The 14,792-nt window shown below is 46.6% G+C and overlaps 1 protein-coding gene across 3 annotated transcripts; it reads right to left on the reverse strand.

The window, feature by feature from the left end:
- Nucleotides 1-382: 382 nt before the first annotated feature.
- ciart (circadian associated repressor of transcription) lies at nt 383-13,567 on the reverse strand. Of its 3 annotated transcripts, none has more exons than XM_004918912.4 (6): nt 13,286-13,567; nt 6,766-7,305; nt 5,698-5,773; nt 2,482-2,560; nt 2,078-2,213; nt 383-1,322 (listed from the first exon to the last, which is right to left on the reverse strand). In XM_004918912.4, exons 1-6 carry the CDS (start codon nt 13,286-13,288, stop codon nt 831-833), a joined length of 1,326 nt encoding a protein of 441 aa, XP_004918969.1. In that variant the 5' UTR covers nt 13,289-13,567; the 3' UTR covers nt 383-830. The 3 variants fall into 3 exon arrangements, with proteins under 3 accessions (XP_004918969.1, XP_004918970.1, XP_002938993.2); XM_004918913.4 differs by having other exon boundaries at nt 13,180-13,567; XM_002938947.5 differs by lacking the exon at nt 13,286-13,567 and adding an exon at nt 10,839-12,238.
- Between the last annotated feature and the right edge of the window lie 1,225 nt (nt 13,568-14,792).

Below are 14,792 nucleotides of genomic sequence, written 5' to 3' on the forward strand. Positions count from 1 at the left end.
AGCAGACATGAAGATCATGAAGTAACCATAAATATCATTAAAATGCTCCTTTGTAAAGTACAAGACATGATGCTTCTTGCTGTAGTAAAGTCCTGTTGGGACCAACTCAGTGTTCCATCTTTCTTTCTGGGCCTCTTGTAGTTACCCACAACCATGGCAGGGCTTACTAATTCATTCTGTGTGCCTGCCGTGCCATGCTAACACTTCCATAGATCAAGTGCAAGTAGAAAATCATTTATATTTTAATGGGAGGGGGATATGAATGTGATTGGCTGGCAGAGCAGTCTTTAGGGAAAGCCAAGGAGGGCAGCTGTGCCAGGCATCTCTAATACTGGGCATCACAATAAAAGCAGTTGTGGCAGGGAGGGCCGAAACAATGCAAGATTATTTGACTTTTTTATTGCACAGAAATGCCCATTATAGCAGTGGAGTGATGGCCTGGCATTGTGGGAAAGCAGGTGGAGCAGGACAGGATGGAGGCAGGACCACTCCATGGCATCACTGCCAAAGCTGTGGCACTTTTGTTGCTGTCGATGTACAATTTACTATCCCACCAGCAAACAAAAGGTGCCCACAGTGTTCAACAAGTCCTACTTGAGGTTACCCACAATGCCTGCTTGGCCCAGGTGCCACTGCCACAATATATGTTACTGGTGGCAGGACGGAAGCTCAAAATAATGGTGCTTTTGGTTTCTTTGTGCATTTGCTGCTGTCATCTCTTTCGCTCTTCTGGGCATGGGTGAAGCCATGATGCCCCGACTCCTATGCCACTTCCTTCTCTCTTAATGAGAAAGTTCTTACTGAACAGATCTGATATGTTCCTGTGCCATTTAAGTGTTCTCCCCTGCAGGTCTCTCAGTGCATATGGCTAAGGGTGGCCGTGACTGTGAGTGGTCTATCGCAGTGGCGGGGGCACTTCTGCAGCGTAGAGGTCTCTTTACTCTGGTCTCCTCTCCCCCTAGATGTTGACTTATTACCGGTGCCAGCTTCTCCTCCAGCACCGCCGAGCTAGAACGGGGCAAGGGGGAGGAAGAGGCCAAGTCACTGTGAAGAAATAAGATAATGCCACAGTTGTTGGCGTTGGGTCCAAAAACATTCTGTCCCAGGGCGCTGTTCAGATGGTGAAGGTCGGCCTGGCCGAGGGACGTGTTGCAGATAGGAGCAGTGTGCATCCACGTCAGGTTCATGGTGGGCAACTCCCAACTGGAGTCCAACTGAGAGGCCGCTGGGTTCCCCATTGGCTTTGCTACATACAGATTGCTTGGAGAAGGGTGCAGTCTCGAGTGACAGCTGTTTGCCGCTCCACAACTGGCATCAGGATTCTGTTGGGGGTCAAAAAAAGAGAAGGATTTGTGATTTAAGGAGTACAACTATTCAGTATGACTAGGTGCAGACTGGGCCGGCGGGACACCAGGAAAAAACCCGGTGGGCCACATTGACCCAGTGCCGCTCCCCTCTTGCTCTGACCTAAGTGCTTCTCCCTCATCCCTCGATCGCGGCCCACTGTAGTAAGAAGAAGGTCCATGACTGGGGTGGGGGCGCCCTGAGGGTACAGCCCCAGTGGGCCCCACCCACCCTAGTGAGACTCTTCTGAATTGGTTCAGTGAGTGTAAAGATTGTAAGCTCTTTTGGGAAGGGCTCTCTTCCCCTCTTGTATCGGTTATTGATTGCTTAATATGTTACCCTGTATGTCCAATGTATGAAACCCACTTATTGTACAGCGCTGCGGGGTATGTTGGCACTTTATAAATAAATGTTAATAATAATAATAATGTAGATTGTAAGCTCTTTTGGGCAGGGCTCTCTTCACCTCTTGTATCGGTTATTGATTGCTTTATATGTTACTCTGTATGCCCAATGTATGTAACCCACTTATTGTACAGCGCTGCGGGGTATGTTGGCGCTTTATAAATAAATGTTAATATTATAAATAAAGGCTAATATGAGTATTTATAGTATAAGGGCTGCACTCCTACAACTGATGTGCTTGATAGGGATTCGCTATTTAATATGGACACATGACCCAGTACAACATGTATTTTCTGCGCAGCTTCCAGTTTAAAACTATAGCCGTTACCTTGGCCATCTTATACAGCGGCTCCTCCATGTCGCAGTCTGAAGAGGACGATGATGAAGAGGAAGAGCTGGTGACGCCGGGAAACCAAATCTTGAGCATCATTTCCACCTGTAGCAACGTGGCCAAGTACCGCTCCCTGGAATCCGAGAACATGGCAGTGAGACAAGGAAAGTAGCGCCGGCGCGGCATAGGAAACAAAGGGCAATTACTAACGACTACAGGTGAAAGAACAATATTTAAAGGGGAAATTAAAAATTAATTAGGAAATGTTAGGAGCTCAAGGCGCTTTCTATTGCTTTTTTGGAGCAGAGGAGGAAACCAGAGTAGCTCTGAATGCATCTGTTTGTGGATTGTGATCACAGACTGACTGTACCGGCGCTTATTAAAGGCTTGACAACACCTACCCCATTTCTGGCTTCTGCAGAACTCCCACAATCCTCTGTATCCGATCCATAGCAACGCTCTGCTGGAAGGAGCTCAGGCCTGAAAGTACAGCACAACAGATATTATTCGTCTCTTTCCTGACAGAGGAGAATGTTCTAATGACATAAGACAGATGTGGCCATGCACTGCTGGTTCTGACTCTTGAAACCAGGTAGCTAAAACTCCTATTCTCAATATAAATGAAAGCTATATTTCAATACAAACACCCTCTGCTGCTTGTGCCCCCCTAACTGCACTGCTTCACGTGTCTCTCTCCCTCCAGAGGTTTCTACCATAGAATAAAATTATATTAACCCCAAGGGATTAATTTAAGAACCTTTAGTAAGAGGTTCAATATCAGCAGCACTTTCTTATTTTCCTTTCTTTCAGTGCAGCAGGAATTTGGAGTGGTCTCTAAGGGTGTCTGCCTGCACTCGCACTGCTCTTACAGCCGGAGCTGAGTCACGTCTCAGGGCTAGGGGACCGGAGATAAACTCTCTATGGCTCCCACATCAATGGCTCTAATAATATCCATAGCAGAGCATGAGATGAGTCAGTGCTGGGGGGAGAAAGGTGAACAGTCAAATCAATGGAAAAATATCCTCAAAATGTAACATTTGCAATTATTTTGGCATACACATACTCTTTATTTCATTACAGAGGTATACATCATTCCCATCAGCCCCTGCCACAGTGAGCTTACAATCTAAGGTCCCTATCACATTCCCATCAGTCCCTGCCTCAGTGGAGCTTACAATCTAAGGTCCCTATCAGATTCCCATCAGCCCCTGCCCCAGAGAGCTTACAATCTAAGGTCCCTATCACATTCCCATCAGCCCCTGCCCCAGTGAGCTTAATCGAAGGTCCCTATCACATTCCCATCAGCCCCTGCCCCAGAGAGCTTACAATCTAAGGTCCCTATCCCATTCCCATCAGTCCCTGCCCCAGTGAGCTTACAATCTAAGGTCCCTATCACATTCCCATCAGCCCCTGCCCCAGTGGAGCTTAATCGAAGGTCCCTATCACATAACACTATTCCAGCAAAGACTGTGTTAAGAACAATTTTGAAGGAAATCTGACAGTACAGTGGCCCTATAAAAGGACAAGTTATATATACCTCCCACATATATACTACCTTCTCACTTAGTGACTCAGTAAGTGTCATTGACAGGTTCAACTGGCACAGCAATATGGCACTAACAGAAAAGACAGTGTGCTTCTCAGGTGGGGGCGTTGAGCAGCACCCCCAGAGCACAGGGGAGGGCTGATATATATGATATGTAGCTGGACCAGGCCAAGGTTCTGGCAGGCAGCAAAGGTCAGTATGTGCACAGACAGAAAGGGGTCAGAGCCAGGTAGGCAAGGTCACAGCAGGAAGAAAGTGGAATAATACTACTGAATGCTACTGGCCCTTTAAGCCCACAGCAGTGCTGCGCCTTCAGAAATGCCATCAACCATGCGTTCTGATCCACTTATCAGCTGATCCCTAACGCTCCGGTTATCACATTTCCTTCTGATGGAAACTGCAACCCGATGCATTAATGAGCCATTAACATTTGAAACCGGCCCTATCCTTTTTTTCTATCTGACGAGCCGAGGGCGTTTGTTATGCTGGCTAGGCCTACTGTATGCAGCCAGGAGTAACATTCTGCATTAACCCTTTCATTGCCAGGCACCTTTTTCAGTTCAGGAGCTCTCCGAAGCTCGGAGTTTCAGCAGCTATTTGGTTGCTAGGGTCCAAGTTACCTTAGCAACCAGGGAGTGGTTTGGATGAGAGACTGGAATATGAATAGTAGGGGGACTGAATAGAAACATAAGTAATAAAATGTAGCAATACAATTGTAGCCTCACAGGGCAATGGTTTTTTGGCTGCCGGGGTCAGTGACCCCCATTTAAACAAAGCAAAGAGTTGGCACATAAATCAAAAACTATAACAAATAATGAAGACCAATTGAAAAGTTGCTTAGAATTGGCAATCCTTTATGGCCCCTTTAAAGGGGCCCCTATACAGAATGTACTTCGTGCACGTGACTCCTGCCTAAGGCTAATAGGACAAAAACTGGTTATTTTTGGGTGCCTTGTTCCTAGAAATGTTTAACAGAGAAAATGCTTGGAATTCCCTGGGAGGTTTACTAAACCCCATAAACAGAACACTTACCCCCCGCAGAGAGGCCAAGGCTACATTGTTCAACATATTTAATGACACACAGTACATGTGGTGGTGTTACAGCCAATCACTGCTCATGTATAATTGGGCAAGTGGTGCAGGGGAGCAGGTTGCCCTGGCTTGCAGATTCTGCTATGCAGTAAAATGCCATCGCTCTCTTGTACCTGTAATGCTTATCTGCTCATATAACTGGGATAATGAGCATCTGTAGGCATGGCTAAACAGACAAAGGGTGTGGCTGGATACCACTGGGTCTATAGGTATCCAAATATTGGACAATATTGGGCAAAATAGATAGACTGCGCAAAATATAAACTATTCCTAATATAGTTAGTTAGTCAAAAATATAATCTATAAAGGCTGGAGTGGGCAGATGTCTAACATAATAGCCAGAACTCTACTTCCTGCTTTCAGCTTTCCAACCTTCTAGGCAAAAATGTCATCTATAAAGGCTAGAGTGAGCAGATGTCTAACATAATAGCCAGAACTCTACTTCCTGCTTTCAGCTCTCTAACCTTTTAGGCAAAAATGTCATCTATAAAGGCTGGAGTGAGAATAGCCAGAACTCTACTTCCTGCTTTACAGCTCTCTAAGCTGTTAGTAGTCAGTAACCAATCAGTGACTTGAGTGGGGGCTATATGGGACATAACTGTTCAGTTAGTTTGTGAGCACGCAGGTGAAATTCAATAGCAAACTAACTGACAGTTATGTCCCATATGCCCCCCCACCTCAAGTCACTGACTACTAACAGCTAAGAGAGCTGTAAAGGAAGAATTAGTGTTCTGGCTATTATGTTAGACATCTGCCCACTCCAGCCTTTATAGATGACATTTTTGCCTATTGAAAACATTTTTTATTTTGCACAGCCTATCTATTTTACCCAATTTAATTTTTACACTGAACTGTTCCTTTAAAACCACAATGGAAAAGGGTTAACAAGCACTGAAGTAACCCCTAACAACCAACAAAACATACAGATTAATCCTGTGATCATGTTCAGTACAAAGAAGTATGAAAAATAAAGATATACCTTTATCATAACGTCCTCTTTTTAGCCCGTTTAGAAGGTTGGTCAGAGGTTTAATAAAACCCTGAAGTTCCCGACACTGTTAAACAAAAAGGGGAAAAATATTAGTCACAGTTGCCATGGACCCACCTGATACCCACTGTAAGCAGCAGTCCTGCCCTGCTTTATGGCTGAGATTCTAGCTATCTGTATAACAGAGCATTCTGTCACAGTGGCACAGATCCTATCTGATCCCCCCATTGTAAGCAGCAGTCCTGCCCTGCTTTATGGCTGAGATTCTAGCTATCTGTATAACAGAGCATTCTGTCACAGTGGCACAGATCCTATCTGATCCCCCCCATTGTAAGCAGCAGTCCTGCCCTGCTTCATGGCTGAGATTCTAGCTATCTGTATAACAGAGCATTCTGTCACAGTGGCACAGATCCTATCTGATCCCCCCATTGTAAGCAGCAGTCCTGCCCTGCTTTATGGCTGAGATTCTAGCTATCTGTATAACAGAGCATTCTGTCACAGTGGCACAGATCCTATCTGATCCCCCCATTGTAAGCAGCAGTCCTGCCCTGCTTTATGGCTGAGATTCTAGCTATCTGTATAACAGAGCATTCTGTCACAGTGGCACAGATCCTATCTGATCCCCCCCATTGTAAGCAGCAGTCCTGCCCTGCTTTATGGCTGAGATTCTAGCTATCTGTATAACAGAGTATTCTGTCACAGTGGCACAGATCCTATCTGATCCCCCCATTGTAAGCAGCAGTCCTGCCCTGCTTTATGGCTGAGATTCTAGCTATCTGTATAACAGAGCATTCTGTCACAGTGGCACAGATCCTATCTGATCCCCCCATTGTAAGCAGCAGTCCTGCCCTGCTTTATGGCTGAGATTCTAGCTATCTGTATAACAGAGCATTCTGTCACAGTGGCACAGATCCTATCTGATCCCCCCCATTGTAAGCAGCAGTCCTGCCCTGCTTTATGGCTGTGATTCTAGCTATCTGTATAGTCCTATAGATCCTATCTGATACTGACCAAAATCCTAGGAAAGGTTGATACACTATTCTTTTCATTTCTACAAACCTTCTGTGCGAATATCCTGTCCCCTTCTGTCATTGGCACATTCTTTTCCTGCCTTTCCTGCCACCATTCGGATGACATTTCCGCCTCCCTTTTCCATTGCCTTTTGAGTCCGTGTGGGGCCTCTATATTGGCCTCCTCTGAGCAGACAAAGAGTTTCTGTTGTGCCAGTTTGCTTGCACTGCCCACAGGCGTGTGACGGAGGTTGTTGTGACTGGGGCATGAGATCCTCCCTACTATCTCCTCAGGGTACTGCCCTAACCGCTGCTGCCACAGAGACCGCCTGGCCTGGTACTCATTCTCCAGCCGTATCAAGACAGGGTGGTCCGCGCTGCTCAGTCGGGAGTTTGGAATCATCGTCACTTTCCCATAATCCTCCTCGTCTTTCCTTGCTTCCTCTAGATCATCTGAAAAGAACACATCAAAATCCACATAGTCGGGGTCCTCCCGATTGCTGGACGAGCCACTGCCCGCCGAGACAATAGAGTCATATGAAGACTGCAAGTCAGAGGATTCCGTGTCGTTCATCATGGAATCAGCAACCTGGAAAAAAGAATGGAATTATTTTATCTTCACTTGCACATTCTGATTTTGCCATTGTTCTCTGTAATGCTTTTTCTTTTTTACAGAGCCCAATGTGTCCCCATAAGCAGAAATAATAGTGGTGGGACCTGCATTACAGTATATAATGGAACAATCCTGTTACTAGAGAGGGGATAGGACAAAACATTTTTAAGGAGGGGCATAAGGCTCTGTACATATATGTACAAATTACCCTGCTATCATCTGCCCTTGCCCTGACACCATACTGGCTATAACAAGGACTGCACAGACACGTGCCAAGGTACAATATCACAGGCCCTGATATACCAACCAGCCAAACCCAAATGCTGTGTATCCTGCAGATTGCACAAAGGCTGCCCAGGACAGTACGTACTTGGGTAATATTTCAGAAAAGGTGATACAGTGCAAGGCAGTGTAAGCAAAGGAGTGGCACAGTGGGTAAGTCAAGACAATGGGCTCTGACTCAAGCCTGGCATCGGCTACAATATATCAGTTTCCTGTGGCAAGTCCCTTTAATTGCCTCCAGCATCACATATCAACTATAAATTGGCCAGGGAGTCTGTGTCCCAGGGGAATATCACACTCAGTCCCATAAATGATCAGTGGCACAGCAGGCTGGCACAGAATATCCAACACAGGAACAGCAGAAGTGCCACAATACCAGTACATCTAAATGCTCTGGGACCCCCACTGTCAGCAATGAAGGAACAGGGGTTTAGCAACAAATGCTGGTATAGTTACCCTAGATAGGGACACACTTAGCGAATCTGACGTTCCCTACGTCCTAAAGATGGCCATACACGTTAAGATCCGCTCGCTTGGCAAGGTCGTCAAGCGAGTGGATCTTCTTCCAAAATCCTCACCTACAGAAGGATGATATCGGGTGAATTCAAGCTAATTTGGTCGCGTGGCCCTGGGCCAAACGATCGAATTAGAACGACGGTAATAGGTACGCATCAACGAGCGGTCCCCGATCCAACTTAATTTTTTAACCTGCCCGATTGATATCTGACCAATTCCAGGCCAGATATTGGTCGGAGAGGCCCGTTGTTAGTGCCCCTACACAGGCCGATTAGCTGCCGAATCTGTCTAAGGGACCAATATCGGCAGCTAGAATCGGCCCGTGTATGGCCGCCTTAAGGGATAGGATTAAAGTTAGTCAGGGCTCAATATCTGCACTATTCCCCCATACACCCCAGCTGTATAAAAGTACATGGTGCATTTTGCAGCAGGCTAGGGGAAGTATATTGCTCTGCAGTCTAGTTAGGGGGTTATATAGAGGGCTTTGCACCCAAATGGTACCCCTGGTATAATGGGTATAGTATAGTAAGATGGTTGCATGAAAAGGGGGTGTAAAAGTAGGGGGTAGTATGTATAATAAGGTGAGATGGTTCAAGGGATGATGCTGTAGCTATAGTTTAGTTTGAATTGTAGTATAGTGTGTATAGTAAGGTAAGATGGTTCAGTCAAGAGGATGTAGCTGTAGTATAGGGTGTATAGTAAGGTAATACTGTTCAGGGGAAGAGGCTGTAACTGTAGGATAGTGTGTATAACTGTATGACAGTGTGTATAGTAGAGCAAGAGAGTTTGGGGAAGGGACTATATAAATACTGAAGGTTTTCAGGGGAGGCTAAGGTGTTCCAGGCACTGTCACTACTATGCACCGTCCCTAGCTGGAGGACATGACTCTTATTAAACTTGAAAGTGAGGCAGTTAAACCATCATTCACCTTCCCACTCATCCACTGATTTAGCGCAGTTGAGTCACCCGGGCCCAATGAGAGAAATCTCTTTGGAATGTGCTGCGCACACATTTGTTCATGTTTGGGTTTGAGTGGGTGCAACGTCTGTGCATCTCTGGGTGGCATTTAGTGTGGCAGCGCCAACTCTATACTGACTGTTCTTTCTTGCTTCCCCCCCGCTCCCTCTGTGTGGCTTCCGCATCGCAGGATATATAATAGGGCCCCAAAGAGGTCAGTTAAGGGCACGCGCTCCCGGAGAGGGAAGCCACGCCTATCATACAGGCCTCTCCTACACCAATGGGGCACAGGGAACTTATACAGGAAACTATGAAGATTTCTTTTGTAGCTTTAACTTCCTGTCCTGACCAACTGCAAGAATATGACATAAGACTCAGTCAGGGATAAATAAAAAAGAGAAAATAACTTTTTGCCTAATAAAAGAAAACATAATTCCAAGCAACTTTGCAATGTGCATTTCATGAAAAATGTTAGTGCTTTAAAAGTTATGTGTAAATGTAATTGCTATAGACATTAAACAATGTTGCAAAGGTCGGTCTCCTCCAGCGAGTCAGGTCTGTCAAGGCTGCTGCCTTGTGTTACATTGTTTCAAATGCCAGAGAATAGAAAAGGACAGACACTGCTTCTTATAGCAATTATATATACAAACAAGTTACAGACCATTGCAAATTTGTAATTAATGTATATTGCAAAGTTGCCTTTTCTTTTATTAGGCAAACAATTATATTTTGGGTTGACTTGTCCTTTAAAGCTACTTTGCCGTTAAGGCGTGACCCCTAAAATCCAGGGCCCTCACGTCACATGACTGCTTCAAAGGAAGGACCTTGCCCTTCCCATGGGTGCCAAGACTCCCATGGGTAATGATTAAACAGGAACTGGACAGATCCAAAAAATAAAGCCTGGGGGCCACACCACTTCCAATTCCAGTCTTTATAAGAGATATTGTGGAGCCTTAATTGAATTGTTTACATTTTACCTCTTCTGACTCTTTCCAGATTTCAAATGGGGCCACTGACCCCCATTCGGCTTTTAGCCAACAATCGAAATAATTCAAAAACCTCAAATAATAAAAAATGAAGACCAATTACGTATTGTCTAAGAATAGCACTCTATACATTGTGCTACAAGTTAACTTCCCCTTTAAAGCCAATGACGACGTAATGAATATATTTTTGAAAAGCTGCTTAGAAAAAAAATTTCTTTCATTAGACAAAATTACAGGTTTTGGGTGGAGTTTGGACTTCAATGTCCAAATGTTGATGCTTTTTTGCTGAGTTTTAGTATTATAATGCAACAGGTTCCATATTTCTATCCTAAAATTCAGTATTAAAATAATAGCATACAAAGAAGTCTATGGGGAAGGGTGCTTGAGCGTACAATTCTCTAGGGAGAGCAGGATATATCCACTTGCACCCCACCCCAAATACCCACTGGGGCTCCATATTGCAAATCTGAAGGGCTCTCCTATAGGCTGGCACTGGCTAAAAAGCTCTGCTGTTCCTTTAATTAGGGGATCTGCCGCCACATAATTCCCGAAAGTCATGTTAATATCTGCATATTATGCTGTGTGCACCCCCCAGATAAGGAAAAGGGGGCAGCGTTCCCAGCAGCCACTCCCACACACCATCCCTATACACATGATGAGTAAAGGGCAAACAATGGAGCATCAGGGCACAATGATGCCAACGCAGAAATGGTAGAACAGGGAGGGGGGTATCCGTGTAAACTGCAAATGCACAGCAGGGGCACTCACCTCCACTCTGGCTGTGTCTCTAGAAATGTCTGGAATCTCTCAGGCTTGCTGTCTATTTGGTGTATCAGTGCTCTCAGCCTTCCCCCGTTACCTGCTTTGTGTCTCCCCGCTGGCACCACCCCAGCACTGCTTTGTGTATGTCTCTTGCTGCCTCTGTCTCGTATCTAGCTGTGCCGTTGGCCTCCCCTCTACTGTCTAACTGCTACTCTGTCTCTCTGCCTGTCTCTGTCATGCCAGCTCTAGGTCCTACAATATCTCTCCCAGTGCCACAGTGGGTGTCTGGATAGCTCTCACCCAGCCTGAAGGCAATGCAGCAACTGGTTAATTTATCACTCTCAGGATGGATGGATAGTTCGTATTATCCAATGTATGCCTCATAAACTGTCTCTGTCACTCCCACGCTGTCTGTTGTGCCCATTCTGTGTCACTCTCTTTCCTAAGCAGTCTATTACACAGTATTTAAGGTTAAAAAAAGACACTTGTGCATCACGTTCAAGCTTTTGCTCAATCCCACCTGTGTCTCTGTATTTCTTTCCCACTCTGTGTGCGGCACCCCACCCTGTATGTCTCTCTCCCACTTTATATGTCTCTCACTGCCTAAAGGTTTTGTTATGTGTCACTTCAGCGTGTACACACTGGCTGTGTATCTCAGGACAAGTCTCTCCTGGGGTGTATGCCTTAGTGTATACTACTGGGGGTCTCATAAAAAATCTGTTTGAGGCTGCCTATCTCATTGTATGCCTAAGAATGTCTCTTCGGTGCTATGTGTCTCATTGCACTGTATATATCTATGGGTCTCAGTAAATATCTCTCCAAGGCTGAGCGTCTCTTGTGTCTCTCTGGGTTTTAGTAGGAAGGAGGCTGTCTATCTAATTGCATTTCTCAGCATAGGTCTCTTCAGTGCTATGTGTCTCAATGTATGTATCTGGGGTTCTCAGTACATATCTCTTCAAGGCTCAGTGTCTCAGTAGAAATGAGACTGTATATCTCATTGTATGCACCAGTATGTGTTCCCAGAGCTGTATGTCTCAGTGTATATCTCTGTATGTCTCTTCAGAGCTGTATGTCTCAGTGTGTATCTCTGTATCTCTCTCCAGAGCTGTATGTCTCAGTGTGTATCTATGTATCTCTCTCCAGAGCTGTATGTCTCAGTGTATCTCTGTATGTCTATCCAGAGCTGTATGTCTCAGTGTATCTCTGTATGTCTATCCAGAGCTGTATGTCTCAGTGTATATCTCCGTGGGTCTCAGTATGTCTCTCCAGAGCTGTATGTCTCAGTGTATATCTCTGTGAGTCTCAGTATGTCTCTCCAGAGCTGTATGTCTCAGTGTGCATCTCTGTATGACTCAGTGTACATCTCTGTGGGTCTCTGTATGTCTCAGTATATATCTCTATGGGTCTCTGTATGTCTCTCAAGAGCTGTATGTCTCAGTGTATATCTCTGTATGTCTCTCCAGAGCTGTATGTCTCAGTGTATATCTCTGTGTCTCTGCAAAGCTGGATGTCTCAGTGTGTATCTCTGTATGTCTCTCCAGAGCTGTATGTCTCAGTGTATAACTCTGTGGGTCTCTCCAGAGCTGTATGTCTCAGTGTATAGCTCTCCAGAACTGTATGTCTCAGTGTATAACTCTGTGGGTCTCTGTATGTCTCTCCAGAGCTCTATGTCTCAGTGTATAACTCTGTGGGTCTCTGTATGTCTCTCCAGAGCTGTATGTCTCAGTGTAAATCTCTCCAGAACTGTATGTCTCAGTGTTTAACTCTGTGAGTCTCTGTATGTCTCTCCAGAGCTGTATGTCTCAGTGTATAAATCTGTGGGTCTCTGTATGTCTCTCCAGAGCTGTATGTCTCAGTGTATAAATCTGTGGGTTTCTGTATGTCTCTCCAGAGCTGTATGTCTCAGTGTATAAATCTGTGGGTCTCTGTATGTCTCTCCAGAGCTGGATGTCTCAGTGTATATCTCTGTGGGTCTTAGTATGTCTCTCCAGAACTGTATGTCTCAGTGTATAACTCTGTGGGTCTCTGTATGTCTCTCCAGAACTGTATGTCTCAGTGTATAACTCTGTGGGTCTCTGTATGTCTCTCCAGAACTGTATGTCTCAGTGTATATCTATCCAGAGCTGTATGTCTCAGTGTGTATCTTGGTGGGTCTCAGTATGTCTCTCCAGAGCTGTATGTCTCAGTGTGTATCTCGGTGGGTCCCTGTATGTCTCTCCAGAGCTGTATGTCTCAGTGTGTCTCTCCAGAGCTGTATATTTCAGTTTATATCTCTGTGGGTCTCAGTGTATATCCCTTTGGGCCTCAGCTGAAATCTGGGTGTCTCTTATGTTTCTCCGGGTCTCACCGTCTTAGTATAAGTCTGTCCAAGGCACGGGGTCTCTTATTCCCCTGTGGGTCTCAGTGGAGGTCTCTCCAAAGCTGGGTGCATCTCATATGCCTGTGGGTCTCACCATAAATCTTTCCAAGGTTGGTTGTCTCTTTTGTTCTCAGTAGTAGTCTCTCCCAGGCTGGGCAGCTCTTATGTCTCTGTGGGGTCTCAGTAGGAATCCCTCCCAGGCTGGGTAATTGTGTGTCCCTGTGGGTCACTCTGCCACAGTGTTTCTGCCACAAAAGGCTGTGACTCCCGGTCGGACTGTCAGTAGTGTGAGTGAGTGCCAGTCTGGGCGCCACCTCCCCAGCTCCAGTCTCTCTCCTGCAAACACGTGAAGCACCACACGTGCCTCCCCCTGTGCGCACAGATCGACCCATCTCATTGGCTGCTGTCTGCCCCACCTCCCAGCCCAACATCAGCCACTCGCCTTCTCATTGGTCCTCGGGTACCGGAGGGCGGGACGGGGGCGGGGAAAGAAAGCTGATTGGTCGCGTAGCATGAGCTTGGCGTCGCCCTTACATGTGGGGCTCAGTGTGTAGTGAGGGTCCTGCCTCGGTGCAATGTGATGGGCAGGGCGGGGGCGGGGCTAGGGGTGGAGCAAGGGGCGGGGATAAAAATACGGAGACTGGAGCAAAAATGGGCTGCGGGGGTGGGTTAGTGTGAGAATGCGGGAGTGGGAAACTGGCGGCGCTATCGCCTGTGCGCAATGAAACCTACTGGGGGGAAAGGGGGGCGAACAGAAGCCGTGGGTGGAAATGGCGGGGCAGATAGGGGCAGCTGCCAGCGTTATGGCTTGTGAGAGGAAAGGGGCAGCTGGCAGCGTTATGGCTTGTGAGAGGAAAGGGGCGGGGCATGAGCGCCACAGGGGTTATGGGAGGACAGAGGGAGAAGGTTGGTTGTACCGGGGCAGTTGGGAATTAGGGAGACAGGGGCATGTAAGGGACACCCCTCTTGCCTCACCAGCACCACCCCCCCCCCATGGTTGTGCCATAACTGCCTCATTACTGTAACCCTTTCCTGCTTGGAACACTCTGTATATTTATGGGTTTCTCTGTTTAAATGATGTCAGTAGGGTTTGCAGCAGGGGAGTTACCCATTTTAAACATTCTTCCCCCTTAGTGACTATATAGCAGTCGCCTGCTTTTTCTAAACGACTTCAAGGCCCCATGGGACCGCTCCTGTACCGTAGAACCTGAGCCCAAGGGCCCTGGGATGGTTCCTTCACCATAGAACCTGAAATAAAGGGCCCAGTGGACGGCTCCTGTACCATAATACCTAACCTCAAGGCCTCATGGGATGGCTCCTGTACTGTAGAACTGTACCTCAAGGCCCCATGGGACGGCTCCTGTACTGTAGAACTTTACCTCAAGGGCCCTGGGATGGCTCCTGTACTGTAGAACTTTACCTCAAGGGCCCTGGGATGGCTCCTGTACTGTAGAACTTTACCTCAAGGGCCCTGGGATGGCTCCTGTACTGTAGAACTTTACCTCAAGGGCCCTGGGATGGCTCCCTGACCTCAAGGGCCCATGGGGTGGCATCAGTACTCTAGAACCTGACCTCAAGGGCCCCTGGCATGACTCCTGAAC

Source organism: Xenopus tropicalis, chromosome 8 (genome assembly GCF_000004195.4).
Source record: "Xenopus tropicalis strain Nigerian chromosome 8, UCB_Xtro_10.0, whole genome shotgun sequence".
NCBI lineage: Eukaryota > Metazoa > Chordata > Amphibia > Anura > Pipidae > Xenopus > Xenopus tropicalis.